General features: G+C 37.6%; 2 protein-coding genes across 6 annotated transcripts in view; both read right to left on the reverse strand.

Annotated features, from left to right (window-relative positions):
* LOC127500175 (anoctamin-1) overlaps positions 1–7,758 on the reverse strand; it is a 35,234-nt gene extending 27,476 nt beyond the window's left edge. For 2 of the 3 annotated variants that reach the window (XM_051871129.1, XM_051871128.1), the window contains exons 1-5: positions 7,538–7,758; positions 7,147–7,386; positions 5,903–6,069; positions 3,692–3,997; positions 1,610–1,702 (exon numbers count right to left, since the gene is read on the reverse strand). In XM_051871129.1, the coding sequence (XP_051727089.1) occupies positions 1,610–1,702; positions 3,692–3,997; positions 5,903–6,069; positions 7,147–7,183 (603 nt within the window). In that variant the 5' untranslated portion in view covers positions 7,184–7,386; positions 7,538–7,758. Of the gene's footprint in view, positions 1–1,609; positions 1,703–3,691; positions 3,998–5,902; positions 6,070–6,309; positions 6,421–7,146; positions 7,387–7,537 lie in introns of those variants that run through there. The other variant, XM_051871130.1, reaches the window with a different exon arrangement.
* A 1,855-nt stretch (positions 7,759–9,613) lies between these two features.
* The window catches only part of vwf (von Willebrand factor), a 47,902-nt gene continuing 37,138 nt past the window's right edge, over positions 9,614–20,377 (reverse strand). For all 3 annotated transcript variants that reach the window (XM_051869480.1, XM_051869482.1, XM_051869481.1), the window contains exons 41-52: positions 19,627–19,728; positions 19,328–19,533; positions 19,064–19,213; positions 15,096–15,179; positions 14,830–15,013; positions 12,971–13,011; positions 12,759–12,866; positions 12,209–12,307; positions 11,185–11,313; positions 10,423–10,462; positions 10,235–10,332; positions 9,614–10,139 (exon numbers count right to left, since the gene is read on the reverse strand). In XM_051869480.1, the coding sequence (XP_051725440.1) occupies positions 9,948–10,139; positions 10,235–10,332; positions 10,423–10,462; positions 11,185–11,313; positions 12,209–12,307; positions 12,759–12,866; positions 12,971–13,011; positions 14,830–15,013; positions 15,096–15,179; positions 19,064–19,213; positions 19,328–19,533; positions 19,627–19,728 (1,433 nt within the window). In that variant the 3' untranslated portion in view covers positions 9,614–9,947. The remainder of the gene's footprint in view (positions 10,140–10,234; positions 10,333–10,422; positions 10,463–11,184; positions 11,314–12,208; positions 12,308–12,758; positions 12,867–12,970; positions 13,012–14,829; positions 15,014–15,095; positions 15,180–19,063; positions 19,214–19,327; positions 19,534–19,626; positions 19,729–20,377) is intronic.

The raw sequence follows: 20,377 nt of genomic DNA on the forward strand, positions 1-20,377 counted from the left end.
CAGCAGTTAGTTAGAAATGAGATTTCAGCAACAGTATAATGGGTCAAACTTCATATTCTACTTTATTTTCAATATATTGGTTTAAAAATTAACACTGCACATATTAGAATAGCTAAAATAGTAAAATAATTTTACATTCATAATTAGAAACAAAAGATGATTTAAATAAGTCAGTAGAGCCATTATGAACTGGCTTTGACAAAATGTCAGAAGTCAGAAGAAGTAATTAAATATATAAATACCTTTGTAATCATCAATTCATGATATTTGTGAATAAATACACTTTTTTTAAAAGTTTTTGAAAGTTCTCATAAGCTCACCGAGACTGCCTTTATTTGTTAACAAAATACAATAAATCAGTAACATTGTGAAATATTACAGTTTTAAATAATGGTTTTCTGATTTAATGTATTTTATGATATATAAAATATATTTTATAATTTCTTAATTTTATTAATTCCTTTGATGGCAAAGTTGAATTTTCAGCATCATTACTCCAGTCTTTAGTGTCACATGATCCTTCAGAAATCATTCTAATATGCTGATTTGCTGCTCAAGAAACATTTCTTATTATCAATTTTTAAACGGTTGTGCTGAACGGCTCCAGGGGGTTAATAAAGGCCTTCTGAAGCGATGCGTTTTGTAAGAAAAATATCCATATTTATAGACTATAACTTAGCTTAGACTATAGCTTTTGGTAACATCTGTTTGCGCGTTCACGAGAGTCGAGTTTTGGCGTATGACGTAGGATGTAGGAGTAGCATAATCTTAGGCGAGAGTAGGTTCAAACAAATAGGACTGAGCAACGAACTCAAGCTCCTCTGACATTTCTCTTTAAAAATTCTCGTTTTAGACTTCTAATGATCAGCGTTTTGTTTTTCTCTATCCTCTGCGTTTCCCCGTTCATCAATACGTCATGCGTCTGGTCAAAGTCCACTCTTCCGTCGGAATCGACTCTCATATGGAAGCCAGTGATTATAGTTTAGAACGTTATAAATATGGATATTTCCTTACAAAAACGCATTGCTTCACTTCAGAAGACATTTATTAACCCCCTGGAGCTGTATGGATTACTGATTATGATTGACTGATGTGCTTTTTTGATCTTCAAAATATCAGTTACTATTCACTCCCATTATAAAGCTCGGAAGAGCCAGAATATTTTTTAATGTAACTCCGATTGTGTTTGACTGAAAGAAGAAAGTCATATACACCTAGGATGGCTTGAGGGTGAGTAAATTATGGGATAATTTAGATTTTTGGGTAAACTAATTCTTTAAGTAATCTTAGGAAATCTTTCCTGTGAATTCATAAACAAAAGTTCAATATAAAGATCAGTACAGTAGCAAAGCAAGGTTGTGGGTTTGATTGCCAGAGAACACATAAGTTGCATCGGATAAAAGGTTCTGTCAAATGCATACATGTTTTCTGTGTGCCTGTTTGAGACAGACCAGACTCAAACTTAGGTCCCTGAGAGCTTTATAAGTGTCACAAATTATACATTACACACTGCATCACAGCTTTATATTTTATTCTCAAATGCAGCCTTTTTATGTAATTGTTCCCCCTTTAGAATGATTTTCTTTTAGAAAGATTTATAGTGACTCACCTTTTTAGTGGGCACTCTGATCTTAAGAAGTTCTGCCTCACGACTGAGAACAGACCAGGGAACATGAAGACGAGTAAACCGGACTGTCCTCATCTTGAAAGAAAACGAAAGAAAGAAACGGCATATGTTTAAAGAGTAAAGCACAATTGAATAACGCAGTTCATGTCATTTTGGTTTGCAGGATGCAAATGAAAATTTAGTTCAAGATAAGGTGATTTGCAGTCTTGATTAACACATGCAGAGATGCAAACACACACACACAGTCTATAAGAAGCAGCTGTTACTAAAATGGTCTTATTCAGCGTGGATGAGTGACACACACACACAAACACATCAAACACAAACACCTCTGGCAATGAGGATCAACCATAATCTGCCTTTGGGATGGAGACAGCAGCACTCAAATTTAATCCACACCAACATAACACAACTGATCTACCACCATCACACCACCAACAATCAGACACACCCACGTCACAGCTTTCACTCAGGATTTTGCTCTCATCAGTCAATCTTTATGCTAAATTAAATGAACCCTGGGGCCAATATTAGGTCTATACAGACATAAAACACAGGAACATGCCTTTGCAGCTTAGAATTGATTATATGTAGTGTAATTTAAGGTTTACTCAAACCTGCATAATAATGAGAACTATATTTGGATTCATGAGGGTATTTCCTGAGTATAAGCTATTTTTGTGGGAAAAAGCTGCATGAGTCAACCAATCTACTCCTATTCAGAAATACTAAGCTCTCCCTGTTTCAACTTGGGAAAATCCATGATGCAGGGGGAAGCGATCATCAGTTTTGACAACCACAGTTGTGTCTTTCTCAAATATCTTGCCTGGGGGCTACTACTGCAGCACTGCAGGAAAGCAAAAAAATGCTTTTTGGCAGCTGTTAACTAGTATTAGAATATGCCGCATTGCTTGAAAATGAAAACTAGCTCCCCCTTAAAACAAGATAGACTTTTCTTAGTGTGGGAGGGTTTGGGGTTTTCTAAACTGGGTCTCCAATTCTTAAGTTCCAAGGTCACCTTGGGAATATTTTGATTGTGCTCATTCTGTTAGTATTGCACTCAAAACTGAACTCATCCCTGATTATTCATGGCTCAACACATGAGATGATGATACATTGATGTGTTTGCCAGGAAACTGATATAGATACATGCATGGCCAGATAAGAACATACACAGGCTATGTTCGGAATAGCATACTATTATGTTTACTGGCCTATTATGTTTGTAAAAACATACCGAATGCCACAATACACTTCAACTTCCATAACCAAATGATAAAAAAACTGGAAGTAACAGTATGGATATATCTTTTTCTTGACTTGTTATTTGATCAAACTAATTGAATTTTAAGACATTTTACACAAGATGGATATTAAAAAAAAGCAACCCCTTTTATTTCCAAAATGATAACTGGACACCACTTGTGAAATTACATACACTACTGTTCAAAAGTTTAGGGTCAGCAATTAAAAAAAAAAAAAATTAACATATTTATTCAATAAGGATGGGTTAATTTGATCAAAAGTGACAGTAATGATATTTAAAATGTAAGGAAATGTCTTGACTTTGGTACCAATCGGTACTGAAATTTTAAAAATGTGACACTTTGAGAGCTGTTGAGCGGATTCGTAAACACCTCTGATTGGCCATTGTGTTCACATGCTCATCAGATATGTCTGTGATTGGCTTCAGTGATCAACGCACGGGAGTGTTTGAAAGCACACTGAAGTGTTTGAATTTGAAAGTGTTTTGAAAGAGGGAGCGTTTGAAACCAGGCATTTTGCGGGCTGGTCCACGATAGACACCTGCTTTCAAATGCTCCCGTGTGTATCTGTGTAAGCGCTTGGTGAAGAGCTTCATTGATAACTATTTTCAACATGTTTTTGAAGCGTTGATCATTGTAGCCAATCACAGACATATCTGTTGAGCGCGTGAACTCAATGGCCAATCAGAGGTGTTTAGGAATCTGCTCAACAGCGCTCAAAGTGTCACATTTTTTAAAAATTCACTAGCGACTAGGTACCGAAGTCGGTACTTTTGACAACTCTAACATACACACAAACCTCTTTGTCATGTTCAATCTCCAAGCCTTCCTCCTGAAGTCTTCTTTCAAATTCCTCCCTGATTTTATCTTTTAGTCCATTGGCGGGTTCCATCTCAAGCCCCGCCTCCAGCACCGCCTCCGAAATATCGCCCTTCGTACTCCTGCGTGAAGGGGTGGGGCTTTGAGACGGCACGTTACCATTAGAGACAACAGAGAGGCGGTGTTGGAACTGACGTCTCTTGCAGTGATAAACAAGAACGTAGTCCACTCTTCTGCGGCCGTCTGCAAAACACAGCCCTCCTCCTGGACCAGGGCCTGGCTCCACCTGAAAACATACACAAGCAGTAACAGCCAGACACATCTGCATTGCTTCACAGAGAAAGGCAGTGCATTACAGATTCCTGGAGCTCCCTCAAAGCTGCATAGCCTTTAGTTGGCAGTTTCAGCAAAAAACTGAGGATCTGGGTCATCCACTGATCACTGGCTGGTGGTTCAAAGCAGTTGGATTTCCTGGTTTCCTGTCATACTCATGTTTGATTAGAATTCTGCTTTTGAGCAAGGTGCATAACTAGGACGGTCCCTGTGGTTGGCAAATTAATAGATAAGTGCGTCAGCTGAAATTGCCAAATGTGGTTTTCATAATGCTCTCTCGACACTACAGGAACATCCCCAAAATTTTATGTTTGAAATATATAAGATAATATATTTTTCTGCAAGATGAAAAAGACAAAAAGGAACTTATAAAACATATATATTTTTTTACATTGTGATTTTTTTTTACATTGTGTGTGTGTGTGTGTATACATATATATATATATATAAAATTTATGCAGATCAAATTTTTTAATGTTAATGATAAAAACATAAAATACGTAATTAAGAAGTCTTAATGCATATTTTAATTTATCAATTTTAAGGTTGTAATATTACCAGTGTCTGTGGGAGCAATTTCTTACTGTATGCTAAAGAACTTTATAATAATCATAATTCATTGGAATAGGAACACAAATAGGCTAACAACTGGGCAAATCTGCTGTGAATATTAAACTGATCTCAGTTAGCAGATGTTTTGTATTCAATATGATACAATAAAAATGAAGGATGCTGGGATCTTGGGAAGTGCTTTCCTTTAATGGATTCTGGAATCTAACAGTAACTGTCCAGTAGTGATATGGGTTTTTCAATAGTTTATGCTGATATCTAGAGATAATTACTTGTGGGTCCATCCCACAATCTTTCTGTGACCAACATCTGAAAATGTTCTGACGCCTTAAAGTCCCCCTGTAGTCAATAAATGTATCCCTTAAAACTCATCTTTGATCACCAAAACGACATATTTAAACGTTTTGTTTTTTTTCCTGTGAAAAAAATTCTTCATGTCTTAAAATAGCTTGAATGTAACTCTACACCCTTGCCTCATTTAATATACGTGGGTCAATGAATATGCAAATTAGCCCGCCTCCACTCACTCACACCAGCTCAGAGATCCACTCGGGCAACTTACTGAGGTAGACGCTGCACAATGGTATCGCTCTTTACAACATCGGACACATAACGGTCATTAATACGATTAGCCTTTTGCTTGACTATGTTGTCAAACAGCTAATAATGTGTTGCTAATGTTACACAAACCACCTTGTCAGAGTCAGACAGCTGCCTTCTAACAATCAGTATCCTTACAAATGCTTTGAATTGCTAAATCTACACGATTTTTTATATCAACAGAAAGTTGTTCGCTGTTAATGATATGCTAAAGCCCGCCGGCACATTGACGTGATTGGTTACAAGGTAGTTTGTGACGTCAGAAACACCAGCGATTTCAAACCGCGGGTTTGAGACTATATTTTTTCACTGCAGTTTTAAGGAGGAAATACTCAGCAATGGTGTTGACATGAATTTCCACATGGTTTGTCTTAAAGCATATTAAAAACATCACATAGACATAAACAACATTAAAAACTTGACTTGTCTTTAAGTCAGTTGACCCCTGGGGGTCTGTGAAGGTACTGCAGGGGGTCCACGGAGAAGATGTATATAACATATGCAATGTGACTATTTTAATAAGCATCAACTAATGATTTAACCAAAACCATTATTTAATGTAATAATGTTAGCTACTAATTTAATAAAAGAGAGCATAAAGTGTTTTAAAATGCCTGTCTTGGGCCTGTCTTTGATAATAAACAACATTTCATGATAATTCCTGTATTAGACAAGAGAATCCACCCACCGTGTCCTCGGCAATGTCGTTGGCATCATGCCCGCTGCTGGCCATGCCCTGCTGGCCCAGTTCAGAGATATCTCGGGCAAGACAGCGGAGTTTCTCACTCTGCATTGAAGAGGACTCACTCCTCATGGTAGAAACACGCATGCGCTCGGGAGCCCCGTTCCAATTTTCTGTTAGAGAAATGAATATTCACAAGTTAAGTTTTAATTTCTATTAATACCTTTCTGAAATTATTGTACATTGCTATTTTAAATCTTTTCTTTTATGTCACAATTTCATTCACTTTCACTGCATGCAAAACAATAATGCAAATAAATTGCTTGAAACTGAAATGGAATTGAGAGAGAGAGAGAGAGAGAGAGAGAGAGAGAACGCGTCTATTCAAAAGTAGATGAAAACCCTTTCAGCACCAAGGACAGCAACATAATTGAAGGCTGTGCGTCAATGCTCAAAACCTGTAAACCTGACTCTGACTACAGAAAGAGCGCCACGTACACCTCGACTAGTCTTTTAAATTATGCTCACACCTGACTAAAGCGTCACTTAAATATGCCTCGTGCCCTCAGGTAAACAAACACAGGGATTCATGACTCTTAAGAGAAAGCTAAGCGCATTTACACCACCTGACCAAACCATGCATCACATCACAGTATATGTGTGTGCCTTTACTTCACAGTGCTTTCATATCAAATCACAATTTACATTCTGTCGTCAATGTAAAAAAAAAAAAGAAGAAGAAAAGAAATCTAAGATTTCTAAAACACATGGCGTCAGTTGACGCTTGAAATAGCTCCAGCTTATTGCCCCAGCTAATTATACAAACCCCCTCAGACACACTGAGCCCTCTCTTTGTTTTCTAAAGCAAAAGGATGAATTCTAACACAATTAGTGACGTTAATGAGTGGTAAATTGTGACAGCCCGTCTGAAGGGTCAAATAATGGCGCGCGCCTTAGTGATTTCATTGCAGTTAACATGAATGACCAGTTTGGTGCCCCTCAAAATGTTCAGTTTTCTTCAGATCAGACAAACTGACTATTAATGCATGATTAAATGAAATAACACGCATGCATCTGCAACAGTTGAATATTAAGCGATAATGAAACTAGCCAATTTGTTGAAGTGACAATTTCACAGATATGCAGCAAATATATTTTCGCTTTGGCTCAGAGAAACCAATGCGCGCGCGCGCGCGCGCACAAACAACATCATCAACAACATCAAGCGGAGTGCCAGGGCTAGTACTCACCCGTGGCAGAGGGCGACCTGTTCAGTGCCATGTTCATGTTCCCGGTGAGATGGTGGACAATCCGCTCGCGGCCCCGCGCAGCTTAACGCGCTCGTGCTGCTGCCGTTAATTCCGTGGAGCGCTCGAGACGCTCAAACTTCCAGCGAGAGTCGGACACAGCGCGCGTGCACCGAGAGAACGGTGACAGCCGACACTCCCCCCTCCCCCTCACACACACTCGGTGTCTCTCTCACACAAACGCTAAATGCAAGAATGCAAATGCAAAATACAATTCAACATCCAAAACCCGTCATGCCTCATACAAATAAGTTGTAATGTATTTTATGATCAACCATTAAATAATAAAGCAATAGTTCACCCAAGAATGATAGTTCTGACATCATTTACTTACCTCATGTTGTTCCAAACCTCATTTCTGAAGTTAAACACAAAAGGAGATGTTATGCAGCTTCAAACACTTTCAAAAGAATCGTTTAGATCCGTTAACTGATTCATTCAGTGACTCTTTCTGCAAGTTAACAGTAGGAGGCGACAAGTGTGAGGGATGAATCATTCACATAACCGATTCATTAAAAATACAGAGTTGACCAAGTTTTGTGTTCTTTATTAAATGTACGAATCTAGAAATATATAATATAGCCTAATCCAGAATCTCCAATTAGATAAGAGACTCCAGCGTTTAACTCCTCACAGTCGGTCAGCAGATGAATCGTTCATTCGTTTCTTTCACGAACAAGATAACTTGTTCATTCAGTTTTGTTTACAAACGAAGTCGCGCTCATTATTCCCCTCCACACAAAACTTGCTGCGACCAAATTTCTGTACATACAACTTCTGAATAATTTACTTTTCGACCAATGGCGGATGCAGAAAGTGGATGATGGGTGGGCCTCTAAAAGTGTGGACGGACTGGAATAATTTCAATTTTATTTAGTTATTGCTGTTTCAAATTGTACTTGCAAAATGTGAAAACTGTGAAATCAGTAGATACGCAGATACATTCCTAGGAATATCCGCCATCTTGATATGTCCTTTGACTTGTGCGTTCTTTGACCTCATGTACTAAAAAACCAACTGTGACAATAATTTTTTCATGTACAGTTTAACCACAATGATATTTTTATTGCCATTTACACCACTTGCACTTTCAAAAACAAACAAACAACTTTTTAAACCAGAAAGCTCCTCAGCTCGTATAGCATTATGGTATATGGATGCATACTTCAGAATCATCAGATACTATTTAAATACTGCATATTCGGACATACTTATTTACTGCTTTTGCATACTATATACTAGCGAACACGTGACAACTGACGCGTGACAGTCGTCTTCATGCACCATATTTTAATAGGCTATGCAAATAAGATTTGAGCGGGAAGACATGGAATATAGCGCATGAGTTGTATGGACTACACGTAATATGGTGCATTATTATCCCTTTTAGAGCTTGGCAGGCCTGGTAATCTTTTACTGTCATTGTATGGGAAAGAGAACCTCAAGATTCAGCTAAATTTCCCCTTTTGTGTTTTATGGAAGAAAGCTGGAACAACATGAGTATGAGTAAATAATGACATAGGTTTAGTCTTGGTGAACAATTACTATACGCATTATATAATGAAATCACACTTGTTAATGATATTCATTGTGAACTTAAGTATAAAAATAAAGAGTTTTGATATTCTTGAGAATAAATTAATATCTAAAGGTTGTTGACATTTAAACTGCGTCAGTAATAGTCTCTATGCGTTTTATGTCCAAACCGATTTGTAGCATTTTGTCTGCTTGGATAAACCTGGGGTTATACGCTTTGTTTAAGAACACAGTGGCATTTTCTTGGGTCACTTCTCAAAAGAACTGAACCTCAGAGACTTCAGCGTTAAACAACCACTACCTTACCTGCCTTGGCACACTTTACATCATTTATTCAGTCAGTTTATTTACGAGAGAACATTAAATGGCCTTAAATGAGAGAACAAAAGCAAACTGATCACTAGTATTGTAGTAAATATCTGATGCTGTTGTACACGTTGAGTGCTAAGTAATTCCCATCAGAGAATGCATGGATCAGTCATGCACTTATATAATTACCTTCAAAACACATCATAATAATGCAGTGACTCACTGGGTTTAATAAACACACTTACTGACATGATTTCCAGATGATTTTATAGTTATTGTGAAGGTCATGGCAGCTCGAATTGAGATGAATCCTTTTCTGCACATAAATTATTCATGTTTTCATTTGGTTACTAACCTACTTTTACCTTGTTATACTCTATTTCATGAGGCCGAGAGGTGAATAACAAGTCTTTAATGTGTGACTCGTGGCCTCCAGATGTGTGAATTGTACCCTTCAACACCCTTTACAACTAATTGACCGATCAGTATTCTCCATGCACACGAACGCTCTCACACAAATGAGTTCAAGTGTCCTGAGCACCACCGAGTGGTCCAAGCCAAGTACTTCTTTAGCCTTGTTCTTTATTGTAGTTTAGTTTAATAAACAGCCATAAGCTACAACCACACATAATTGTTGTTTATAAACAAGAATATATTTGTATGGACAGATTGTTTAGTGGCAGCAAAATGGCAATGCAGCAATCTGAGATTATTGTTCATTGATTAATGAGGTGTCCTTTATACACTGAAATAAAAAGATATGATGAAGTGCTCGATTATCAGTAAATCAGTTGTTACAAACTCCACTGAGCAACATACCTGTTGTAGATGCATATATGAAAGTGTATTGTAGCAGTTTTTCACTTTTATGTTATTTTATCATGTTTGTGTGCATGTTCTCAGTCGGTCGGACAGGCGTGTGACATGCAGTCACAGCCAGTGACAGCGAGGACTTGCTGGTGTGTTCGCGTGCCGTTAGCGCAGCGCAGGGAAACATTAATCGGCACGGTGCCTGTAGCGGAGCAACACACACACTCGCTCTCAACCTTGTGCTTTTCCAGAGAATAACGGGACTTGCTGCTACACTTTCCCTGTGGGTGAGAGAGAAAGACAGATGGGATAAATTATATGTATATAGCTTCATGAAATTGTTGCGACCTTCATATATAAAAGTGCATCGACTCGCCTCGCAGTAAGTGAGTTCAATCTGCTCTTCTGATTGGCAGTCGTCCACCCTGATGTAATTCAGAAGACCCACAGTTCTTCTGCACTCTGGCTCAGTACCTAAACAGACATATAACATGCACACGTCATGTTCAGATCAGATGGATGGAGATTATAAACTGAGCAGGTTGTTCTGGTGTTTATACTTACACATCTCACAGCAGGTGTCTCCAATCTGGCTTATTTTTCCCTGTGGACAAAGGATGCATAGTATCACTTTTATCATTGTGCAACACAATAACTGTGATTTATTCAAGTAGAACACATTCCTGGATTGGTGTTTAGGGTTTGGGAGATGACTAAAGGAATAGGGTTTGTCATGTGATCTTTTGATACTATTAGATAACTCATTTCAATTCAGGAAATGTATTGCCTCTATCCATTTAAGCTTAGAAACCAATAGTCATGAATACTGTGAACTTATTTCATTTGAGTTCACTATAAAAAGGATATTTCCTAATATACAGTTAAACTATACTCTCCATTTAAATACTTCGTGTAGTTGAAAATTCACTGTATAGATTAAAACCCATTCAATTTAGAAACATTAACTTAACACTCTTGCAGTTGATTGCTTACTACAGCACAACATAACAGAATATTAAACACAGATCTCAATCTATATTAATCTTGCGCAAAAACACAAAATAACATTTAATTTCAACATTTACTTTCCTTACAGAGTCTGAAGCAAAGCATGCTGGGAACTAGGAGTCTGCTGCAACTCATTCAGTTTGAGATCTGCTTAATATAATCAGTTATTGAGTTCACATATCTTTTTCTATTAAGTGCAAAGAACTTTCAGTAATATTTGAGTGAAAAGAACTTTTCCATTTAATAAATTTGACTGTTAGATTATAAAGTGTGTGTGTGTGTGTGTGTGTGTGTGTGTGTGTGTGTGTGTGTGTGTACCCCATGCTCCAGACAGCGTTTGCGGTCAAATGGAGGGCATGTTGTCACTAGAGTCTCCAGCACCAGTTCTTCATCCTTATTCACACTGCATGTGTGTTTAGTGCAGCCATCTGTACGCGTTGTATTTGCCTGAACACACACATATGTACACATTTATGACACTATCTGATTCTGAAAATCAACAGAACATCTGGATCATTTACAGCATGATCCTCAAGCATTAATATTTGATTTTTTGTTTTTTGAAATAGCCTGCAGATCACTTCATTTTCTGGTTTGGTTATCCTGTAGTTTTCTTCAAGGATTCATAAACAATGACCTTATATACACTACCTTTCAAAAGTTTGGGGTCGGTAAGATTTTTTAATGACTTGAAAGAAGTCTCTTATGCTCACCAAGGCTGCAGTTATTTATTAAAAAATACAATAAAACTGAAATATTCTGAAATATAATTATATATTTTTTCTTATTCCTGTGATGGCAAAGCTGAATTTTCATCAAGTTTTCCAGTCTTCAGTGTCACATGATCTTTCAGAAGTCATTCTAATATGCTGATTTGATGCTCAAGAAACATTTCTTATTATTTTCAATGTTGAAAACAGTTGTGCTGCTTAATATTTTTGTGGAAATGATGATTCTTTTTTTTTTTTTTTTTTTTTCAGGATTCTTTGATGAATAGCAAGTTCATAAGAACAGCACATATTTGTAATAGATATCTTTTGTAACATTATAAATGCCTTTACTGTCACTTTTGATCAATTTAATGGGTCTTTGCTCAAAAATGTTTAAACGGTAGTGCATATAGTTCATGGATGCCTTTTAAATGGTTAAAACAATTCTTCTGAGCAAAGCAGATCTTAAGATGGCTAAACATGACTGTTTTCTTGTTTTGGCCATTTTAACCATTTTCATTGACACACTGGGGTACTTATTGACCAGAGAGGGGAGATTCAAACCTGTCTTCCACACTGACTATACTGGCTACAGTTTGTGACATTGACTCATGTCTGCACATATTTATTACTTTCAGAGTGACCAGCTGTCCATCAGGTCGTCGGATGCTACAAGAAGTTGCTACACAACGGCCACAGCAAGCATTAGGTATTGGCTCCAGTGTATATCCCTACAAAACAAAACACACATGACATGTGACTGTACTCATATATTTAGGGCTTACGGTCATTTTAAGGCTCAATTTACTTAGAAATATTTAGATTCTGCCATCATTTTCCCATTCTTATATATCTTTAAAAGCTTTAAAATTTAATAACTGTCTTTCTCATCTTATTTCAATATTCAAATGTGACAGATCATGACACACTAGAACAATGGCATGTGGTTTTACTGACATTAAGAGCTGTTTTAAATGATGCTGCCTTTTTATTGTATTTTCATTGCACACAAAAGCAGCTTGGATGTCTCCAAGCATGTGCAAAACACCTGCTTTTTTGCGCTCCATGGAAGAAAGAAAGTCATACAGGTTTTGAACGACATGAGGGTGAGTAAATGATGACAGAATTGTCATTTTTCTGGGTGAGCTATCCCTTTAATAATCTTCAGAGTGAGAGTTTTACCTCTGAGCAGGGGGAGCAGCTCATCTTCCTGCAAGAGAGCCGATAACTCCTCTTATCTCCCACACACTCGCAGTGTGTGCAGACATCCACCATTACTCGCTCTCCAGCCTACTCACACACACAAAGCAAGACACCCCAAAGTCAATCTGTTATGCACCAAGACATCTGCACACGGCACATTAGTATTCTGTATGTTAACTCAACGTCTTTACCGCAATAACAGTTTGATTCAGCACGCAGGCATTCATTGGAACTGCAGAGAGAAAAAAAAGCATTAACGTCTAAGGAAAAAAAAAAAATCACAGAGAGCAGCAGTGAATGAGCAGTATGTGTGTGAAGGGTCCAAAATTAACACTTCAAGTGAGAGTAAAATTGGTTTGGGCAAGCAAATAAAACCACTTAATAGTTTTACTACTATTAAGAACTGTTTTATTCAGAAATTTCATTAATGGACATTTTAAATGAGACTTCTCTTAGGAAATGTTAGGATTTTTATTAAATATCAGAACTGAATGAGCTCTATAATAGCTATATTTTTATATTATTGCAAGAAAAATATTGTGAAATTATTGTATGTAATGTTCTTTATTTACTGAAGTTTTATTGTTATTATTATTATTTTAATTTCTACTATAAATTTGCCTTTGCCGTTTATATGGTGATAAATAATAAATAAACCATTAAGAATCTTACAATTCAATTTGAATTTGATATATCCATTATTTATCTATATAAACCAGTTGTGGATATTTAATTGTTGCCACCTATATAAAGATTTAAATCGTCACGTGGCACAGGAATAGTGATAGATTAATATGGCAAAAATGTAATCCTTCTTTCCCTTCAAAAGGTGCGGACACATTAGCGAAATTTCGGTGAAATTTCACAGGCAAAAAAGATCAATTGTCTATTGTCAATAGTGAATCGATGTATGAAGTTTCATTGCAGGTCATAAATATTTTATCAGTTCATCTACCATTGGCAGGTGTGGCATTAATTTAAAGGGTTAGTTCACCCAAAAATTAAATTTATGTCATTAATTACTCACCCTCATGTCGTTTCAAACCCGTACGACCCATCTTCGGAACACAAATTAAGATATTTTTGATGAAATCAGAGAGGTGTATGACTCGCAATATATAAGACAGCAATTTAACCACCACTTTCAAGGCCCAGAAAGGTACTAAAGTCATCGTTAAAACAGTTGACATGACTGCAGTGGTTCAACCTTAATGTTACTAAACGACGGGAATACTTTTTGTGCGCAAAAACAAAACAAAAATAACAACTTTTTTCAACAATATCTTCTCTTCTGTCATTCTCATATGATGTTTACGTCCAGCGCTTCCAGGTTCTACGTCAGAACACCGACTCATTATCGTCCGGCTCCTGCGTCAGCATCTGCCAATACTGAGCCCACATTCTGGAAGAGCTGAATGTAAACATCGTATGAGAATTACACAGAAGAGAATATATTGTTGAATAAAATCGTTATTTTTGTTTTGTTTTTGCGCACAAAAAGTATTCTCATCGCTTCATAACATTAAAGGTAAAAAATGATATAAATACTGTTCGGTTTCTCGCACAAACCGATCGTTTCATGTCTTAGGACATCAATGTGTCGTCACGAGCCGCAGGGTTTAATTTGGATTTGTCTGTGCATGTTTTTTTGACTCTTATAGATGGAGTTACCATTGACAAGCATTATACGACTGACAGACCGCAACGGTTGGAGTTAAAAATCATCATTTGTGTTCTACTGAAGAAACATAGTCACCTACATCTTGGATGCCCTGGGGGTAAGCAGATAAACATCAAATTTTCATTTTTGGGTGAACTATCCCTTTAAGGTTGAACCACTGCAGTCATGTCGACTGTTTTAACAATGTCTTTAGTACCTTTCTGGACCTTGAAAGTGGTGGTTAAATTGCTGAAGATGAATGAAGGTCTTACGGGTTTAGAACGACATGAGGGTGAGTAATTAATGACAGAATTTTCATTTTTGGGTGAACTAACCCTTTAAGTTAATTTTGGACTGTGTTAGTTTGTGTGGAAGAGAGTCTGTTTGTACCACAGTGGCAGGTTGGGCAGCAGTCATCTACGGTATTGCACTGGAGCTCTGTGCCCAGTGGACAGCTTGGCGTGTCCATGAGGTGGCAGGACACGTTTGTATGCTGGATGAACACTTCTTCATTGACCTGTACACATTCGCTCCACACACATCTGTCGTGTGGAGACACCCACTGCTCTCCGACCTGCACGCATGTGAAGTCAAAGAGAATTGATTTCAGATCATAGCGCATTCATAGTAGAAAGAAAAATACACTAAATACTCGCCTGTCTCAAATGGCTTCCTTCAACACAGCTGGATTTACGGCAGTGACCGCAGCACTCGCCTTCTGAATGAGAGTATGTGGTTCCCTACATATACAAAAATCAATGTGAAATCATAATCATTTGTACTTTGCTATAAATGTCTCTAGACTTACTGTGCATGATTCATCACTGCATGTTATTGTAAGGGAAAACACATTTGTTTTAATAATCTTTCATCAGAATGTAATCATTTTTTATACTTTTAAATTGTTTCCTTTTTGTTAACATGACCAAGACTGCAGGGGTGAAGGAAATTATATTAAGTAGATTTATACTTCTTTTTTTTTTTTTTTTTTTTTTATAAATAAATTGCTTAATAGTAATTGTCAGGGATTTTCTATTTGGTTGCTACAGTGCCAGAGGTTTTTGGTGTGGTTGCTAAGGTGTTCTTGGTGGTTGCCAAGTGTTTGATTTCTGACCCAAATCAAAAGAGCCACTATCATATTCTGGTCACTAGATATAAGGGTCTATGGAGTTATTTTGCCAACATTATCCAACAGTAAACAGTAAATCTGAGAATAGTAATAACACACCTCCTCAACATTTTGCATATTTGAGGTATTATTAGAGACATTATAAGGGGAAATGGTCCACTTGTACAGAAATGAATGGGAGAAATTATAACACTCAATATGGTGGCTGTAGTCCTGCCTTGCGAATTAAAAAAGCCAACTGCCTTTCTCATAGATCGACTGTTTGTTTACTCTTGAATGTGGATATGCTTTAGCTGGAACAGCCCGAGAATATATATAGTATTTTTGTGTGATTTAAAAGAAGCACAATACTATTGTTGCCAGATTTTATTCCTGATTTGAAATATGTTATTTAAGCATAACATTTTGTGTCTTTTCCATTCAAATTCATGACTGGAAATCGCTGCCTAGGTTGTTACCAAGATATTCACTAAGTTGACTGGCTTGCATTAAAGTTGTATTCTCTAAATGCACATTTTTTGATCTTATTGTGAATGATTCTTAAATGAATATGTTTTTTTTTTTTTTGTCTGTCACGTTCTTTGTCGACTGAAAGCTCTCATTCAGATCTGCCTTTACTTTTGAGTGCAAGCCCAGATCTCAAAATCCAATCAAAAACTGATAGATAGAACCTGCCCTAATTTTCTTCTTATTTTTCTTCTTTCTTCTATTCCAATAACTCATTTCATTTGGTTTTCTGTCAAATTGCCGAAGAAAAGACCTGTCTCTACTTTCATTTCATCAAAACTTTAAAGGGATATTAGTTTCATTCAATGCAGCATGAGTGCAGAAAAATGCAATACTTGAGGTTAGGAGTTACTTCAATTCACTTCTGAAAGTATACAATACAGAAGTTAAATGCACTGTAAATGCTGCCACATTTTGTCTTTTAAAGAGGAACTATTATGCTTTTTTACAACTTTCTTTAGTGTGTAATGTTGCTGTTTGAGCATGACAATATCTTTAAAGTTACAAAGCACAAAGTCACTCCAAAGGGAGTAATTCTCTATATCAGTAAGCACTGTTTCTGAACTCCCTGAAATGCCTTGATTCCGGGAATGAACACATAACAATATACTTCATTTAAAGTCTCCCTGCAGTCAATAATTTTATTCCTTAAAACTCATCTTTGATAATTACAATGATATATTTAAATGTGTTTTCCTGTGAAAATAATTTCTTCATGTCTTAAAATAGCTTGAAAGTAACTCTACACCCTTGCTTAATTTAGTATACATGGGGCTATGAATATGCAAAGTAGTTCCCGCCTCCTGACTACCTGATCCACATGGCCAACTGTAAACGCTACACAATGACAAGTGGAAATATTGGTTTAATTCTGCCATATATGTTTGAACCTAAAAACTGATTCAGAAAAAGAAAAGGAAGAACGAATTATATAGCCAGGCCCGGTTCTGTAGGGGTGCTTGAGGGAGCTAAGCACCCTCAAATGAAAGCAAGAGCACCTCAGTTGATACTGTAATAATATATTGACGAAACAGATTTGGTGAACGCTATAGTGTGTATTTGTGTTTGCGTTCTGGAGAATGTCAAAAGTTTTTATTTACTACGTGTTTTTTGCAGCGGTGAGCAATGTAGCATCTCCTGAACACAGTGACCAATCATGGGTGTTTAATTTAGTCAAAACACCAGAGTTTTTGTTCAGTGCTAAGTTCTGCACACTCGCGAATCCTCTCATTAGAGGTGGAGTAAGTAGAATTTCAAAAACACTGTTTGGAAGTTTGTCGGGCTGACATCAACAACAAACGTGTAACTAATCAGCATTAGGGGGGGGATGATGGTCGAGGAGAAAAAAAGAGCAAGAGGGAGATTTGAAAAAAGAAAAAAAAAACTGCAGAACGAAAGATGGGACACAATACAAAAGAGCTCAAAAGAATATCACTGGAATGAAGGCTTATGACTGGGCAAGCGCTTTAGGACCCGCGTTTATATTAGAAAAGCTTTCCAGCGCTGGAGAGAGCTAAGTGGGAGGGCCTGAAAACAGACGCGAAGGCTGCTTTGATTCCGCTTCACGTGAGAGTAACACTGGGTTTTGATTGTCTGGAGCTGCTGTGCTGTTGGAGACTAACAACGAACACTTTGTATTTACTCCTGTGTACTGTACGTTCATTTTTTTGTGCTTACTTGTCATTCGTTCATCAACTGCGCTTTATTTTTCATGAAGCATTTTGTGGCACGTCAGCTATGATAAACAGACATCCACTTTCGCATTGCGTGTGTAACAGTGGCCAGAGAGTGAGAGTTTTGCAGTTAAACTACTGCACACTGACGACTGCTAGCGAATGCGGTGTTTAGCGTCATTGTCAGTCCACTCGTCTCACCTGCCAGCAGCGAACAGGCCGGGGTTCGAGACCGACTCGGAGCAGGGTGGTTAGGATTGGAGTTTGAGTTTTGGAGGCGGAGCAATGAAGAGAGGGGTGGATTTGTTTGGGTTGATTTCAAATATCAACAATGTCCAACAGCGTTTTTCAAAATCTACTTATCCCACCTTTAACAAAGTGTAGACAGAATGTAAATTTAAGCTGCAAGCAGCGATGAAAGGGCCCTCGCACCTGTGCCACCGCCACCTGGTGGGTTTAGGAAACAGAGCACGGTGAGCAATATGCAAGTTTGTGACGGTAGGAGACGGCAGGATGAATTTGCACATGGTTTGTCTTAAAGTATATTAAAACACCACATAGACATATAAACAACATTAAAACTTGATTTATATGAAAAATAAAATACGAAAAAAGGTGCGAGGCCTGGTTGAGTTGTGTTAGTGGTTTGTTGAAACTTGCAGTTATTGTAAGGGCGTGACATTTTTCTCAAACCAGCTGACCAGTCACAACACACTGGTCCAGCTGACCAATCAGAGCACATTGCTCTTTTTGGAAGGAGGTGTTTCATAGAGACAGGAACTAAACAAAGTGTTACTGACAGTTACAGGAAGAGAGCTGCTGCAACAATGTAAAATATGTAAAAAAAAAAATAAAAAAAAAATGTTTTTTGAACTTCCAAGCATGAAAACCTATTCTAGTAGACCCCAAAAACAAAATCAAGACTTAGTAAAAGGACATGTACCCCCGGTTTCACAGACAAGGCTTAAGCTAGTTCTAGACTAAAATGCATGTTTGAGCTGTTTTAACTGAAAGCAACTTGCACTGACATATCTTAAAATATGTCAGTGCCATTGTTTTGTCTCAAGATGCACAGCAGGAATGTTTTTTTCTATGGTATGTTTATAAAAGCGACTTAAATACCCTAATTGAAATAAGGCTTAATCCTGGCTTAGCCTAAGAGATGTCTGTGAAACCGGCCTAATATGGCTTTTTTAAAATAACATACGATCATTATAATACATTCAATGTTCATAAAATTGAATAGAATTCATAAAAATTCACTAATAAATATTATTCAAACTCAAAGATTGAAACTAAGTTGTGTAGGACGCACCAGAGGACAGATCTGGTTGCAGACGGGGTCCACACACTGAGCGATGTGCAGGCCAGTCTGTCTGTCTGCTTGCTCCGTGCAGGTACAGGTTTTACACTTCTCATCCCACCTGCTGCCCACCTGGTACACCACAGCGTCCACCACACACACCTGCACATATAAATAGTCAATCACATGCTGATTGCAGAGTACACTCATCAGGACATGGAGCTGCAAGGGCAAGTGAATAACACATGCGCAGCGAGAGAGCAAAAGCGTGCCAACCTTATCAGGCGTGCAGGTGACCTCTATGCAGTCACAATCGTTGGTGTTAGTATTCGTGATGTAACCTGGAGGGCACGTGCGGGTGATGTTCTGACACTCGCACACACATCCGTACGAATCACAGCACTCTGACGGTTTGACCGTCAGCTTCTTGTATGCAGGGCAGGATGGTTTTGTTGTCACAGGACACTGATCCTTTTTACAAACTGAAAGAAGGCGGTGAAAGAGACAATGTGTACGTGATTGAAAACCATCTATGTGAAACGATCTAGAGTATGTGTGTGTATATGTGCTCTCACCACACTGATAAACTGGCAGACAATCTCCAGGGTTTGTGAGTACGACACTGAGCCCATGATCACAGAGCGGGGGATCTGGCCGCTTACAGTTTGCATCACACACTACAAACACACACAGTACATCACAACATTATATCATAGTATTGCCATCATGTGTCATCACACCTGTCTGAGTATACGGGTAGTAAAAGTGTAATATATCCATGAGTCTTTTTTATCAGCAAGAAGATTTTAGGTTAAGATTTAAATGACTGTAGGGGTTTGGCGATCTTTCCAAAATGTTATATCACAATCTTATAACAAACAATCACGATCCACGATCTGAAATGCAATTCTTCCCAATTTTGACTCGAGAATATCCAGACTGGAACATGGATAGACTTATCTATTTGCACAATTTTAAACACAGTATTGCATTAAACAATCAGTTGTCAAAATATTCATTAAACCCTGAGTTAAACTTTAAAGGGGTGGTTGATTATGATTTCACTTTTTTAACTTTAGTTAGTGTGTAATGTTGCTGTTAGAGCATAAACAACATCTGCAAAGTTACGACGCTCAAAGTTTAATGCAAAGTGAGATATTTTATTTTAAAGAATTTGAATATAAAGAAAACTGTTTAAGGACTACAACAAACGGCTGGTAGGGACTACAACAAGCTTCTTCCCAGGTTGGTGACATCACAAAATTACCAAAATTTACATAAACCCTGCCTCCGAGAACACACAACAAAGGGGGGGGGAGGCCATGT

The sequence above is a fragment of the Ctenopharyngodon idella genome, chromosome 18, assembly GCF_019924925.1.
Source record: "Ctenopharyngodon idella isolate HZGC_01 chromosome 18, HZGC01, whole genome shotgun sequence".
Lineage (NCBI taxonomy): Eukaryota > Metazoa > Chordata > Actinopteri > Cypriniformes > Xenocyprididae > Ctenopharyngodon > Ctenopharyngodon idella.